The sequence below is a fragment of the Megalobrama amblycephala genome, linkage group LG1 (assembly GCF_018812025.1).
Source record: "Megalobrama amblycephala isolate DHTTF-2021 linkage group LG1, ASM1881202v1, whole genome shotgun sequence".
NCBI classification, from domain to species: domain Eukaryota; kingdom Metazoa; phylum Chordata; class Actinopteri; order Cypriniformes; family Xenocyprididae; genus Megalobrama; species Megalobrama amblycephala.
In genome coordinates, this window is record NC_063044.1 from 1,075,517 (window position 1) to 1,092,812 (window position 17,296).

At 36.3% G+C, this 17,296-nt stretch overlaps 1 protein-coding gene across 1 annotated transcript; it reads right to left on the bottom strand.

The window, feature by feature from the left end:
* Window positions 1-913: 913 nt before the first annotated feature.
* Window positions 914-2,667, bottom strand: LOC125245105. Its single transcript, XM_048155599.1, has 2 exons — window positions 2,077-2,667; window positions 914-1,978 (listed from the first exon to the last, which is right to left on the bottom strand). The coding sequence occupies exon 2, from the start codon at window positions 1,826-1,828 to the stop codon at window positions 1,046-1,048; it is 783 nt and encodes a 260-aa protein (XP_048011556.1). The 5' UTR covers window positions 1,829-1,978; window positions 2,077-2,667; the 3' UTR covers window positions 914-1,045.
* Between the last annotated feature and the right edge of the window lie 14,629 nt (window positions 2,668-17,296).

Below are 17,296 nucleotides of genomic sequence, written 5' to 3' on the forward strand. Positions count from 1 at the left end.
AAAGCGAATACTGGTCAAATACAATAGATCATCACTAAGACATGGCATTGACCATTTATGGTCCATTTATTAAGATTCTTAATGATTTTCAGTACATTTAACATAGATAGACTATAGAAAGTTATTGACAACATTATTTCTATTATACTTCATTTTTCTGAACAAGTACACGGGTTCTCTCTCGCACACAGATGCGCGTGCGAGCCTTTGAAAGTATTTAGCTGCAGAAAGACGCGTTCGGCGTGTGCGCTGCGCACTATCTAGTGGACTTCTGTTTTCAAGCACTCAATTCACTCTATTGTACACACACATTGTCCATGCCATCACAAAAATTGGGCTGCATGTGAATGGGTAGTGCGGTCGTCCACGAACACTCCTAATGATGAAAATTTCACGATGCGGACGCCCTAAGTATGGGGTAGGCCGTGTCAGGCCCCCAATCCGCCCGGGCCCATATGCACGTGCATACCTTGCATGCCCAGACGCTATGCCACTGGTGACGCACCAAATTTTAAATGAGGTGACGTAATTTCCAAAAAAAAAAAAAATGTCACGGTCAGCAACAAATGTGCCAAATCATCTTATATTTTGCCAAATCATCCTGTAAATTCAGGGCATCTCCAAACAGAGCAGGACGAAAAGGCTGCCAGAAAGGCCCTATGTTCTCAATCACAACAATCCCGCACTACCTGACTGACTGCCTGCAAATGGCAAAAACTCCCGCGAATCTGCAGTTTGTTTAATTCACCTGTAATAATCTGACTCATTTGATTGGTCATTGCATCATAAGCTGCAGAAGTTTTACTTTGTCAAAATTTTATCTATCTATCTATCTATTACTAAACCTTAGACTTTCAAACTTCAAACTTTCAAACTTCAAACTCTTAAAACTACTTCAAACATTCAAACTTTCTGGACTGGCTTTTTCAAGCCAACTTAAAGTTTTGTCTCAACAAACTTTTTTATCTAACATTTTTTATCTTTTATCCAACTCCACTATCAGGTACATGTTTTTTGGTGTTTTTTTTGTTTAAGCTGCAACAACCTAGAGCCCCATAATGTTTCCAGTGTCCTGAAAGGTCACTCTGTTGAACCATTCACCCTTTTGGTCACACTTATCGCAGCCATAATAGCCAGAGTATAGCTTTGTGCCCCGGACAAAAGCCTTCGCTGAAGCATCGCAGGCTATGCAGAGAACATTTATGCTATGTTTTTTACCTTTGCATTGAATGCCGTTTGACAGAAGGACTTCAAGGTCTGCTACAAAATCCTCTAAAAAATGCAGATCATTTGGCCGGTTGTTTCCACAAGTTAATGTGGTAGGGAAATCAACAATGGGATTGAGGTGGATGGCACAGAGGACAGGCCACATAACTTTCCCTGAGCTCTTGAACAGTGGTAGGCCGTCAACATTAAAAGACAAATCGATGGTGTCATGGTCTTGCAGCTCTTCAACAGGGTACTTCTCCAGGTGTTCCAGTAGCTTTTGGTGGAGGGGGTAGTGGAAATATTCCATTCCAGATTTCTGTATGGTTGCTACATGTCTTGGTGTTTTCAGCAAAGTACGTGCAGTGGATGGAAGGTCTGTGTGGCCGTGTTGCTGAAGGACCTTTAACAGATGGTCAACGGCATTATTTTTGACGTGGAATTTGGATGCCCAGGTTGCCAGATCTGTTGCCAGTGATGATTTGTCTTCTTCCATGTCAGTCAGGTCTTCCTGGTCAGTCGTGTCATTTTCATCAAGGTCCATGTCTTCCACGAAGTTATCATCCCAGTCACTTTCTTCCCATGCATATGATGTCCCAGTGGACAGGTGGTCTTCCATCATCAGAGTCAGTCTGACACACTTGGACTTGTTCTGGATGATTTACTTCTGTGTTTTTTTTTTTCTATTTTTTTAAAAACACGTTTGGCAGCTCTCCAAGATCTCAGATATTGCCTTTCTTTCTCTCTCTTTTCCTCACTCATTGTGTAATGTCTAAAATTACAAAATAATACAATCATGTGTTCCTAATGGCAAACTGAATCCCTTACAATAAATACAATGCTCTACCTGTTAAAGTGTGTTTTACTTACCTCAGTCAGGCAGTTTGATAAAGTCTATGAAAAGATCAGACTGCAGAGGCTGTGATGGGGCTGCAAAAAAAACAATGGTGCGTGGGTGGACATACAGTATTGTTGAACACAAGTCAAAGTTTATAAAGCTTTTTTTTGTTTGTTTTTTTTAGAAACAAGTGTTCGCCAAAGTGCTGTACAAGCATGAATAAGACAATATCACAAATAGAATAATAAAATAAAAAATATGAAATATTATACAATTAGAGTAATTAGAGTGTTAGAATTGTCACCATATACTTTCTTTGAATCAGGTTTCAGTGATTAATAAAGGGTGTAAATGAGTAATGTCTATTTTATTATTGCAGCTATGTTTAAACATATCAGAACAAGCCTTCTGGGTTTCCAAAAGGGTTAACGAATGCCCAAATTGATGCTTCTGATTATGTGGAGATTTTAAAAGTATTCAAATTTTTAGTATTTAAAACTTAGTTCATCCAAAAATGAAATTTCTGTCATTTACTCACCCCTGAGTTGTTCCAAACCTGTATACATTTCTTTGTTCTGCTGAACAAAAAAAAAGGTATTTTGAAGAATGCTTGTGACCAAGCAGTTTCCAGGTACCATTCACTTCCATAGTATTTTCCCCCCTCCCCTATGGGAGTCAGTGGTGCCTAAAATCGATTTGGTTACAAGCATTCTTCAAAATATCTTTCTTTATGTTCAGCAGAACAAAGAGGAACAACTCTGGGGTGAGTAAATGATGACAGAAATTTCATTTTTGGGTGAACTATCTCTTTAAGCAAATACTTTGTCAGAAATAGATATGCTATTTCAATCATCCTTTAAAAATTCTTTAAAAAAAATCTGTCATATTGTATAGCTATTTTATATTTATAGACTGTTGTATTCTGTGCTTGTTTTCTTTTTACATGTTTTTTAATTATGCGCGCGGTGGGCACAGTCCCCGGCTTATATATGCCCGCTGCCCGGTTTCGCGGGATTGGCACGCGAGTAAGAATTTAAGTATTAAGAGAAAAGTTTATTTATTTATATAATGACTCATTGCATTAACTTAGCATTAAACGTCAAAAAAGATGGTGTTATCAAAAATATAACAGTCAATATAACATATATCAGTGGCGTGCCGTCCATATAAGCTGCGAATGCTCTGCATACCCAAGCCATTTGTGGACTCGGCAATTAATATTAACATTATAAATTACTATTAAATCCCTTGTTTGATGTGTACCAAAGCCTACATGATTGGTAATGCGTATTTAACTGTCCGTAATTTATTTATTTGCCAAACAACGGTAATTTTCTTTAAATCTGCCAGTTACGGAGACCTCCAAGTAAGCTGATCTACTGCAGCTTTTGTGCCTTCGCGCTTTTGTTATGGAGCGTCATCATCGTCCCGCGTTCTCATTGGTTTGCTGGTCTATGCGAGTTTACATGGGCAGGATAAGCTATGAGCGGACCGCTCGCCCAAGAGGAAAAAATAGCTGCTGCCAGATCTCGATCACCGAAAATCACATTTTATTTTATACAAAACTAACTAGACCTAGCCAATTGGGGAAAAATCATAACTTACACTATTTTCATAGTATATATATATATATATATATATATATATATATATATATATATATATATATTTAATTTTCTCCACAAGGAAATTGGCCTAATTTCTGTATGAAAACAAAATAAATTATTTAAGACAGTCCTACTGTAACTATCAGAGGATGTTAATCAATAGTCTGTGCGTTTGTTAAAGTCATCAGTTTGCATAATTTCATCTTATTTTTTAAAGAATACTGATATTTGTATTTTTATAGCCTACTTATTTTATTATAATTACATTCTAGTTTTTATTTATAATATACTGCTAATACTAATTATATTATATGCCTACTTATTTTTAATTATTAATTTAAAAAGTACTTCTGGCATACATTTAAATTGACGCCATGGTGTTTTTTATTTGTCGTGTCTGATTTAGTGTCCTAAACTGATACGATTAAAGGCGAAGTATGTTGTTTGTGTGACACTAGCGGCACCTAGCGGATTACAAAAATACAGCATATTTTGCAAACGCACCTTTCGCATGTCGCGCCTCCGTCGACTCAACCATCACAGAAGCTCTTACAGGTGCTTGTGAAGGCACGTCTCCACAGGTAAATGTAGGCCACTCTCAATAAAACATACAAGTACTTTTCGCTGTGTTGCTATGTGTCATAAGCAACTGAGTAAACTAACATGGTCTAGAGCAGGGGTGTTAAACTTATTTTAGGTTGATGGCCGGATTAAAAATTAACAATGTGTGGCAGAATTACCATTTTTTTCTTTTTAACCTTAGTGCGCTTTTAGTTGCATTAGCCTAATATTAACCATATAAACAACAAATTAATTTGCGAGAGAACTTGTACACTGCTCTTTAAAACTGCATTTGTTTTTACAGCAAAAAGACCATTAGATTTATTTGAATAATGCTTTATTTAATATTTTTATTAGCACCAATTCTCTCTCAAAGAAGTTGCAAGAACATAGTTGTTGACAAAACTTCATCATTTCATCCAACATATTTGGGTGTACTTTGAGCAGATTCAAGATCTTGAATTTTGTCCATTAGTCATGTCAGGTTCATAGCATGACAGTCGTATGTTATTTAACCTTCTCCAGTTGTAGGTTAGTGATGCGCGGGTCGGGTTGGGGCGGGATAAGAAATTGTCACTTTATTTGTGGGGTCATTAAAAACAAAATTAAAAACAAATCCATATATGTTGCGTGCAATTCCCTATAGCCTATATTAAATGTTTGGGAATATCTATTTTCATATTTTTTAGGTTCTTTGATACGGTTACAATATGAAGGCTGTAGCAATGTAACCATTTTGGAAATGAAGCGTAAATGTGAACATCAAAGATTTCCAGCGACTAGTCGACGTCAAGCTTAAAGTCCCTGTAAAGCCCTATTAAAGTCTGTGTTCTGAGTATGTCACACCACAGTAAAATGTGTTATTAACCACCCAGCCAAATTTGAATGATTAAAAAAAACACCAAGTAAATTAAATTAATTAAAAAATCTTGAAAAAAAACAGCTGTATTCAAACGCTGGGGGCGTGTCCGCTGTCGACACTGAAACCACACCCACTCGCGAGAGCTGCCGCCATGGGCGGATTGGCTATCGGGCAATTCTGGCAAATGCCAGAGGGGCCGGACCATTTTTTTTTTAATGTGGGCCAGTCAGTTTTATTTTTAATATACATAAATAAATAGTTTTTACAGACCGACAGCTAATAGGATGGGTTTTTATTGCTAGCACGATTTCACTATGGTTAATATTAATAATAAATGTTAAGAAATGGCCGGCCCAGTCGGGAACGGCCGGTCCGGTCCCGAGATGGGCCGACCGGCCCGCTCCTTTTAGTTACATTCAGGGCTTGACATTAACACCCGCCAACCCGCCAAATGCAGGTAGATTTCAGCTGTGGCGGGTAAGACAGCCACTCCCACTAGCCACTTTGGCGGGTTGAATATAATTTCAGCCTACAGCCAAATGAAATGTAGCCAAGATCGTCGTATCACAAAATTACAATTCAGTCACAATTCTTTATCGATTAACTTGCGGTTAGTGAAGGCGGGATAGGCGAAATCGCGCTGAATGACACAACAGAAGCGCTTGCGCGCAATCAGTTCTCCTTGCGCCTGAATACACGCACACACAGATGTCAAAATGCATCGTGTGGAGTATCTCGCGTGAATACAGTCGGCTATGGCTTACGGCTAAGTGGGTAAAAACTGGATATGTGTCAGTATATGACGTCCATGCATTCAGCAGCCCCCAAATAAATACCTGTCTGTCATTAATGTTAATCAAACATCAAAAAATGTTAAATAAATGTATGCATGTATGCTAAATAAACATATATATCTGAAAAAATATATATATTTTAAATTACTATTTGTAATTTGCTTCATTGTTCTTTTTATATAGCCTAACAAAAATAACTATACATACCTGATATATACAATGTATAGCTAGTCTTGATTTGGGTGGTCAATCTGCATTTGTAAGTTTGAAAGGGTTTTAAATCTTGTAAATCATGTAAAATGACTCAAAATCAAGTAATTTAAGCATGCCAGAGTCAACTTTAATCATATAAAATGTAATTTCCCAACAGCAAAATTGTGGCCAGTGAAAATGCTGAGTGGCTAGTAACTTTGGAAAACCACTAGCCACATTGGCTGGTGAGCAAAAAAGTTAATGTCAAGCACATTGCATAGCCATGGCGCTCTCACGCCACACATCATGTTCTCTCAGTGTGAAAAAATACATTGGAGCAGGAGGACACTGACAATGTGTTGACAGACAAGAGAAATTTAAACATGAAAACCGTTTTGTGGCTCTTTAATGTGTCTTGACAGATTGCTGTAGCGCCTCAGTTCAAGTAGCTTGTGACACACCATTTTTCAAATTCAAGTCCATGACGATCTAACTGTTTGTCGGGCATAAATATGGATACGGCTTTATGATTGGTTAGATCGCCTGTCAATCAAACTCAGTCAAAATCAAGCACGTCATCAGAGAGAGAGAGAGAGAGAGAGCGAGCATGCAACACGAACAAATATTCTGTAAAAGTTAGAAAAAATGAGAAACTGTTCGAGAAAGCAAAAAAAGGCTCTTAATGCCTAAAATTAACCAAACTCTTTTCAAAGGGTTTAAATTCAGCTGCTGCAGCAGAGATATGGAGGGCCAAACCTGCAGAAATTAAAAATGAATAAATAAATGAATGAATAAATAAATATATAGATGAATAAATAGAAAAATAGGTAAATAAATGTGATAATAGGAAAATAAATAAATGACTTGATAAAATAGGATTCATTTTTAATAAAAATTCATTTTTTATTTTTCTCCTTTAATTTATTATTTTCTGCGTTTATACATTTTTTTATTTATTTTTATATTTATATATTATTTTTACATTTATTTTTAGATTTATTTATTCCCACATGTATTTATTTTTAAATTTATTTATTTATTGATTCATTTATTTTTACTTTTCCGTGTGTAACATGGAAATGAGGAAGGCGGTCCTTCTGTAGCTTCAGTGCATCATTGGTTAAGAGCTCTCGCACAGACTCATCAGGCCAACTAAACGATAGAGATCGGAGTTTTCAAAGAAAATGGCACCAGCTGGAGAGTTGTAAGTTTTTTTCACCTAATGTTATTTGATTTATGCCGAAATATTTAAACTATTTTCCAGAAATAAAAACACGAAGCTGAAGCTCCCCAGCATCATCGAGTCTGGAACCGTCGACTTCAGACGCTAGGGTGATGACGCCTTGAGTCAAACAGTCAGTGGATGGATGGTTAGAAGATTGCTATAACTTTAGCAAAATGACAAATAACGTTAATGTCGTAAATGTTTTAAATTTGGAGCACAGAGAAAACTTGATGTGGGTAGAGTCGATATGAAGAAGTGGCCAGAGGAAACCATGGGACTGTCAGGAGTTGAAGCATGTAGAGGGTGTAATTGAAGACGACTGGAATTATTTTAAATCAGCTTTGTAAAACAAGAGATAACTGTGATTTGTTTTAGAAAATGTATCATTTAATACAAGTTTTATAAAATCAGTTAAGAGTTGTTTGTTGTCATCAGGAAGCTAGAGAACTTTTACTGACCTTCATGTAATATTTCACTGTTTAATTTTCATATGCAATAAACCAAGATGGAATTTATTTGCAAACTTGACATGACATTCCATTTAAATCAGAAGACTTCATTCCTTTAAAGCTGCTGTCCGCAGTTTTTCCTTTGTCGCCATCTCTGTTTGAAACATGTGATTGCAGTCATATGCGGAACAGTTATCTGTACGTGCGTTGTGCCTCGGCACAGCTCGTCAGCGCCGATGAATCTAATGCTTGCTGTCAGTCACCGCACCGGTGTGGATACTGAACTTCAGAATCACAGATTCTACGTCTTGAAAGTATGACCAATATAAGAATTTTCACTGGAAAATATCTGAACGAGTAAGTAACATTTCAGTAAGTAACATGTAGCATGTCTGCCTTTTGTTTTGACCAACTGAGAAAAAAAGCATTAGGCTTACAATAAATCGTGCTGCCAATGATGATTAAATCTAACGATCGCTTAGCTCTGATCACACCAAACTGTGCAAATTATTATTACCGTTATATTGTTCTCAAATTGTTATTGTTAACAACATCAGCATTGCGTGACTGTGTATTTAGTGTGTATTAGTGTTACCTGTAGATTTCAATTTCTGTAGCCACTCCACAGTCCAAGTCTTTTGCTTTTTGACTACAGCTGAATCTCCAGTTGTCACTGATGACTGTCATTTGGACCTTTCTGGATTACAATCCACCATCAAAATGATAAGTTTAATTATTTCAGCTGCTGTGAGAAAAGGCTATAAATGTGCCGCTACCGGCAGCATCCTCACCATATAACTGACTAGACGGGACTCCTTCCTTTGTTTACGGACGTGACGTAATGACGCACAGACGAACTGCTGCATGAATTGAATTTAATAAAAATGAATTTTATTAAAAATGAATCATTTATTTTATCAAGTCGTTTATTCATTTATTTATTTTCCTATTATCACATTTATTTACCTATTTATTAATTTATATATTTATTCATTCATTTATTTATTCATTTTTAATTTCTGCAGGTTTTGTCCTCCATAGAAGTGTGGGGAAACAATTATCAATGTTCAATACATCCACTAGTTATTTTACAAAAGTGAGCAGTACGGATCATACATAAGGTTGGTTTTTTTAGAACACAGTAATATTTTATTTATTCAATCAAAACTGTTAAAAATCCAAGACCTTATAAAATATTATACAATACAAATTTTATTCAAAGCATTCAACAAGTTGTTACCAAGCAATTTACAAAAGTTTTTTACAGTTAAAGAGAGAGCTCATAGTTTGAGAGGATATGGAAATTTGACATTACCGAAGGTCAGAACCACCCGAAAGAGCTTTTGTGTGTCTGTATGTGGGGTGAAAATGTGGAACGGTCTGGATCTTCAACACAAGCAACGTCCAAATATTCACAGATTTAAGTCACTTTATAAACAGTTGGTCTGGTCACAATACAGGGAGGGTGGGGCCTAAATGACTTCATGTCATAGTACAGTCATGTATTTTATCTTACCATTGTTGGTATGTGATAGTGTTGCAATATGTATCCTAATGTAAGCTAAAATAATGTAAGATAAATAATTATTTTGTTCTTGCGGTAACATTGTTGTGTGTGTGCATGTGTACGTACGCATATATAGTTCAATTTATTCTCAATTTTTTATTTATTTTTATTTTTTTGGAGTTGGTGACTATTTGGTTTGATGTAAGATTGCCTTTAAGGAAGCAGCTATGCTTTGTGTGTTATGTTTTTGAATGAGAGATGGGGGTGGGATTAAATAAATTTTCTAATTCCCACTCCTTTTCGAGCTGATATGATTTATTGAAGTGATCAGAGAAACATGTACCATATTTTGTAGATGTGTATGTTTATGTGTATGTATGTATGCATGTATATTTACATATATTTATATATATTCCTCGTTACTTTAGGGAGGTGTATGTGTGTATGTATGTGTGTGTATATATATATTATATATTATATATATATATACACACACACACACGCGTGTGTATATCTATGTATATATCTTTGGATACATGCAAATTTATTTTTGCATTATACAAATGTATTTTTTTAATTGCTCGAAATAAATAAATAACATAAAACAAAACAAATATAGATTTAAAATCATAACATGAAATAGTCAGTAGAATTTCAATAGTTGGCAAACATATTTTGCACTGAAATGTTATATTTGCACCCTTTTCTGATTTATAGATGAAATAATTTCCAGCCCTGGAATGCATTTTTATCACTCACCATGGTGCCAGGTTGTAGCATAAACTTTCAGCAGGAATGTGTATTGATAATTGGCAGACATGGTGCACAGCAAATACAAACAAGAGCAAATACTAACCAATCAAAAGCATCAGAATAGCATTGCTTTATTAAAAAGCCTTTAAATGGCAGGAGGCATTGTGCCCATCAAAAACAGGCAAAGCAACAAATTAATATTATTCAACTAGTGCTGTCTATTGAAAATATATAGGACAATATATGAAAAAAATGAATTAATCACACATTTTTTTCTTCTGTAATTAATCGCACCTAACATTAAGGCCTTGTTTCACAGACAGGGTTTAGCCTAATCCAGGATTAGGGCTTAGTTCAATTAGGGCATTTCAGGCTGCATTTACACTTCAAGTCTTAATGCACAGATCTGATCTTTTGACCATATCCGATTTTTTGGCCAGTGTGTTTACATTCACTATAGACGTGACTGGTATCCGATATCTGTGTTTACATTACTTCCTGCCCCAAAATGATTGGCATTGATAGTTTTACATGCACATAGCAGACCCTCGGATTTTGAATGGCCGTGCTATTGAAATTATTTATATATTTAATGTCGAGTGGCCATTATTAGCCTGTCAGAATGGATAAGTTAACAGCTGTCAGTGTCATGGATGTATTGCAGCGCGAATTCTGACTGAACGGATATTGACTGGAAAATAAATGTAATTTGCGTTTGATATTTTATGTACAGTTATTAGTTATTAGTACAGTTATGAGCTAGGGAGAGAGAGAGTAGTTACAGTGAAGCTTTTGGCTTATAAGAAACACAACAACACGGCGGTCTCTTTTAAATTAACCGGGCAAAGGTTGACATTCAGCTGCTGAATGTATGTGTATGTGCGCAATTTCTTTCTAGAAAAATAGATAACGTTAGACATATAAAGTTCCCACCTCAATAATAAAGCTGCGAATTTTTAGTGCATACAGGCACGTCTGCTTCATAATACAACATTAAAGCTACCTTTTAGTGAGCAAACGTGTCACCCTTGCCTTTTGATGGCTTGGAATTCTAATGGGAATCGGATATGCGTGTTTAGACGTAGGTCGCATGTCCAAAGATCGGATATGAATCAGATTTAAAACCATATATGGAAGTGGCTCAGATCAAATGCGAAAAAAATCGGATCTCGTGTGGATTTTTGTGTTTACACGTGTGCACCTAATTCCGATCTGTATCACAGATGTGAGCAAAAGATCGGATCTTTTGTGCCAGTGTAAACGCAGCCTCAGTAACTTTCATAAACGTTCACTTAAAAAAAAAAACATTACTTGTGTGCATCTTAAGACAAGACAATGGCCCTGACATATTTATGATAGGACAAGTTACTTTCAGTTAATACAGTTCAGTTATGCATTTTATTCTGGGACCAGCTTAAGCCCCGTCTATGAAACTGGATGTAAAGTTTTTAATATATGTTGATAATTTCACATTTAATCTCCAATTTTCTTTTTTAATCAAACACTTCACAGCCTTTACTGTGTGCCTTTATCTGTCTGTCTATATAGATGACTGCCATAATCTACTTCAAATTTGAAGCAACTGCTTTATAGATAGATAGATTGATAGATAGAATATACATGATCCAAATAGTATATACATATAAAACACATATACATATATACATATACATATACACATATATATATATATATATATATATATCAGGCATGAAAACGGGTCAGGGGTGAAAAAGGTGAGAAGGATATTACCCCTCTAGCGGGTCCGGGGGCATGCTCCCCCGTAAGAAAAATTTAAATATTCCATATTTTAAAGCATCAATCTGATGCATTTTGAGATGCTTTTTTTGCCAACCTGGGGAGAGCTGGAGAAACTTAACTTCAGCCATGAGTCAAAAATTATTATGGCCACCTTACTAAGTATTATGCAAGCCATTTCATGCCAGCCTGTCACTGGGTCTAACATTTACAGTATATTTGGGGGAAGAACCTAGCGCTTTGATTGGTCGAACTCTTCTTCTTTTGCTGTTGCTTGATTTGAGGACTGCGCGTGCACAGAGGCGTCACCAGGTTTTTGCGTAGTTTAGAGTGACAAATCGTACCAGCGTACTTTGAAGTCAAAATGCGTATCCGCTACGCAAATTGCGTACAGGTTGGCAGGTCTACTTATTGATAGAACGGTGGACCACTTTACCTTCTGCCTTGTCAGTCCCTCACCTCAAAATCTACCTCCTCAAAAACGGTAGCGTTAGCTAATAATTTTCCACCAGAGCTTTAGCTAGCTAACGTTGCGTTCTCTCCTGCTGTGTTCAATGACTCAATTCATGAAGCTGTAGTTAATGTTAGCTAAGTCTATGTCAACAGAGCTCCTGGGTAACTTAACTTAGGTGAGGGATTTTCATGCCTGATATGTGTGTGTGTGTGTGTGTGTGTGTGTGAGTGATATATTTTATAGAATTTTTTTTTTTTTTACTTTTTCTTTTTTTGAGGGGTGTTTGAAACAGTTCATTTTATTTATTTATCAGGGAAAATTGCACTATTTCATTCACTGTTAACACATTTCATTGTGTTGTTTCAAATTGGCTGCCTCAGCAAGAGCACATAAGACATTTATGATAATCAGTGCAAGCAACAACTAACCGGTCAGCTGACTTTGTGCATTTAAGGTGGAACCATCATCTGCAAATAATGCACAAGATATATTCATCTCTGTGCTTTGGGTCACCTTTACACTTTGAGTTTAAGCAGCGAACCCAGTCTTTGCCATCTCTGCTGTTCAGCTGTAGTATTTTCAGGGTACCAGTGCAGTATTGTCTGCGTGTATGTCTGTACCTCTTTTTTTTAAGCGTTACAGTTTTTCCTGCGAGAGTCCTGATCTTCAGAGGCTCATACTTGAATGAATCCACATTCTTGCCTTCAAGCTGTTGATTGTTGTGGAGCTGAGCCATTTCTTTGTTGTGGAGTGTTCACTACATCTGATGTTTTCCATTCAGAAGCCTGAAAGTTTTCTGTTGCTGCTTTTTTTCTGTACATGCAAGCTTCTTCTTTCAACATGCTGTCCACCAACAAGTCTGATTCATATGAGCACCCAAACTGGCAAGTATCTTTTCCAGCATCAGACTGCGGTGTCTCCTCAGACATAGCAGCTGTATCAGAACACTTATTCTGCTCTGTTTTTCCTCCTCCTTTTCAGCATCCATAGGAATTGGTGGAATGTTGTCTAACCAGAGAGTCAGGCATTGAAGACAGTAAGGAGTCTGGTGCCGGGTTGACCAAATAATCATAGTCTTTTGTTCTGGGGTTTTTCCGGCCCGATTTTGTTTCATTGCCTCTCCCTCCTTTCCTCATCACTGAGAGGCTGTATGTTCGCTATGTAGCAAAGTGAAGCCCGTAGCCATTTCTACTGCAAACATGTGGTAGCATTTCCCAGTGCTGGGACAAGAGCATAATGCTCTATTGGCAGTATTTCGAACTGATTCGTCCACAAACACTCAATGATGGATTTAGACTCAGAAGACCCATTGCAATGACTGTCTTAGCCAAAGATATCTAGGATGACATAAGTTTAACTTCAACTTTGCATGGCTCATTTTCTGTGTTGGCACTGATCCTTTTCACAATAAGAAACTGTGTTGGCATTGATCCTTTTCACAATAAGAAGAAAAGAGGGTATTTTCACATCTGTCACTGCTACACTAAGGTTCTGCTTCATTGCATAATTTTCCAAGCCACATTTTGCCCTCTGAAATTCAAATAAAAAGTACGACTGCATGTAGTACAGTGAGAGCACCACTGCATCCACTGCAAGTTCTCGCCATTCATTTTGGGATTTAATCATTTTGTTGATGCTCTCACTTATATTGTTTGTTAGTGAAAATGCACAGAATTGTTTAGTGTAGTATCCAGCCATGTTTTCACAAATGTCTGCTTTCAGATGATGGTCAAAGTACCACAGGAATCCTTCTGATCATCCTTTAGTGAAGGCATCATAACGGGCATTAAACTCAAGATGTGGCTGTGGCAGAACATTACACTTATATTGGTGTATTAAAGTTTTTTTTTTTTTTTTTTCAAAGCACCTACAATTCCTTTCTCCCCGTCAACTGTCACTTGTATCTGTCCATTCCCAGCTTTCCCAAAATCTCAGTCAAAAATTTCTCATCGTGCTGCATGAATTTACGTTCATGTAACATGAAGCCAACTGGATACACTGGGTCATTGCCAGCACAGACACATAAAAATCCCCCATTTGAAATGTGTCATAGCTAATCATTTGTGGGTAAGCAAACCTCACTGATTCCTCCAAGTTTGCACATGCCAAATCAACAATGTCCGTCATCCCTGCATAAACAAGAAGGTCCGGGAATGTAGAAATATGCCATATGAAACCGGGTAGTTGGTATGCCAATTCATGCAAATTAAACAGTTCATCTTGTGTGATATACCTGTGGATTAACATGAATAATGGGCGTTTCATGAGACAATCCTGTATGATATAACATTTGTTAGCTAATTGATGACTCAAAATCATGCGAATAGCATATCATACGGCCCACACGATATAACTTCACATTCCTAATCCACATACGCATAAAACATGCAACAGAACACTGTAAATAGTCTCAGTACCATTTACAATAAGATATTTAATCGATTTATACACTTTTTAACTTAATTCACTCATAAAATGCAGAGCTCAGAAAAACACTTACCTCTCCCCAGCATAACCAATGTGAACTGGCGAGTGGCGCGCAGTCACTTGAAAATGGCGTCAGCAGAGCGCCAGAAGAAAATGTCAAAATAAAAGTCTCTAAATAGTGAACAGTAGAATCAACATATTTTAAAGAAAAACGGAAATAAATATAAAATATAATAAAAGGATTTTAGTGAAAAAGCAATGTGTTACATTTAACTTAACTCGTTACACATGTTTTAGCCAGGACTGTTTTGTAGATGTTTGAAGGGGCTTGACCTTGGTCATTTAGAAGAATGTCAGAGAAACCTGTTTTTTTTTTTTGTTTTTTTTTTTTTTTTTTAGGGAATAAACACTGTCTGTTTTGGCACTTCCATTAGGGTTTTCACTCTTTTTCTGCAATAATTTTCAAGGACTTTTCCTGGACATTTTCAATTTTACCACAACAGGAATAAAAGACTAGGATCATGCCCTAAAAGACAAAGCTAGTTTATTGCCATGACTTAACTATAAAATCAGTTTTTAATATGAGCTCTAAATCATGCATTATGACTATAGAAGCTTGTTTCCGCTAACAGAATAAAAACTAAAAAATAGGCAATTGCAACTTACTTAAACTTTATATCTAGCTATTTGGACTTTTAATCTCTTGAAACTGCGAGTTTACATAATTGTGATTTGATAATCGCAACTGCAAGACAAAGTCAGAATTGTGTGATATAAACTTGCAATTCTGACTTTTTCTTGGAATTGCAAGTTTATATCTCACAATTCTAAGAAAAGAAGTAAGAATTGCAGAATATAAACTCTCAAATGCCAGAAAAAAAAAATCATAATTGTGAGAAAAAAGGTCAGAATTGCATGATAAAAACTCACAATTATGACTTTTTTTTTTTTTTTTTTTAAAAAAAAAAAAAAAAAAAAAGATTGCCAGTGTCAATCATTGGAACTGTTTTAATGTTTTGTTTTACTATTTGAAAATAAAAATATTAAAAATAAAAATATTATATATTGTCAAAGACAAAGTCAATGAACAACAAAGAAATCCATAACATATAATAAAATATGTGGCAGGTGACATCTATTTTCTGCCAGTAAGTTTTGGAAGATCATTATCTTTGCAAGACGGACTTTTCAGGATAAGAAATTGACTAGAAATGAACTCCTAAAACTTACTGCCAGATTCTGGAAGATTAATTCTTCAAACAGTGGTACAAGACGATGTTGTGCTGGTCCTTCAGGAGTCACTCTCAATCTGTCTGTCTATAAAACCTATATATATATATATATATATATATATATATATATATATATATATATATAAAACAGTCTTTTTGTATTTCACTATAATTCAGTATGTGATTCTTAAAAGGGGCTAAAGAGGATCTTTTCGTCGACTGAGAAACCAAAGACTGTTAGTGAGTTTTTGAAATGAGCGCATGCATAAGAACAACCCCCCTCCTTCACAGCTCATTTCAAGGGAACACGAGTGTTTGTTTACCACCGGCATTCACTGTGTCGTATTAGTGGATTCATTATGTCGGACTCACCGCAGGGAACTCATAATCTGCAGTTGTTACTCCTGTCTCCTGACAAAAACATTGCATGCGGCGCCTGTAGAGTGTGGAAAGTTAGTGGAGCGCACAGCCGCGCACGTCTTTCACAAGGAACGTCACGGCAGTGATTGACAAGCCAAAGGGCTTCGCGTAAACGATTGGCTGATGTTTTTAAGGCCCTACCTCGTGCACAGATGTTGTATATTAATATTATTACTTTCAGTGCACCTAATAAATAGTCTTTTGTCAGTTAGTAAAGACAGTTTCAAGTAATATTGCAAAAATCTCAAAATATTGCATCCTCTTTAGCACCTTTAAGTGGTGGTCATTTTTTAGGATTCTTTACCTAACCTAAGTCTCTGAGATCCTAACACCTTGCACTTCTAGAGACTCCAGGTTTCAGTTCTGGAAAATGGTGGCACACTTAATTCTTCACCTTAATTCTTAAAGGGTTAGTTCACCTAAAAATGAAAATTCTGTCATTTATTACTCACCCTTCATGTCGTTCCACACCCGTAAAGACCTTTGTTAATCTTCGGAACGCAAATTAACTTATTTTAGTTGAAATCCGATGGCTCAGTGAGGCCTGCATAGGGAGCAATTGAATCAGCGGTTCAGAGCGCCAAAGTCACCAGACTTCAGCAGTTTGACACGTGATCCGAATCATGATTTGACAAAAAAGATTCATAACGCTCCAAAGCTTCCTGAAGCAGTGTTTTGAAATCCGCCATCACTAAATAAGTCATTATTTTGTTTTTTTTTGACGAAAGCAACACTACTGGCAAAACTTGGTAAGTACTGTAGACTATCCAAGCCTTTTTAGTTGTAGAATTTTGATTCGTCCCAGTAACTTGTGTACGTAAAAATTATTGTCAGTAAAAGTGCTTTGAATCTGTTCATCCAAATGATTAGCTCCAATACTAGCAGTTACCATTTGTCTGTTGTACAAATTTACTACAGTGGGTGGCAACAAATGAGCACCTTTTATGTGTTTTGAGTGAGTAGTTGCATTAATTTTTACTGAAATACAAAAGTTCTTAATCAAAGTGGAGG

Coding starts and splice junctions, on each gene's coding strand:
- LOC125245105 (XM_048155599.1), bottom strand. CDS start 1,828: ATGATGGAAGACCACCTGTCCACTGGGACATCATATGCATGGGAAGAA.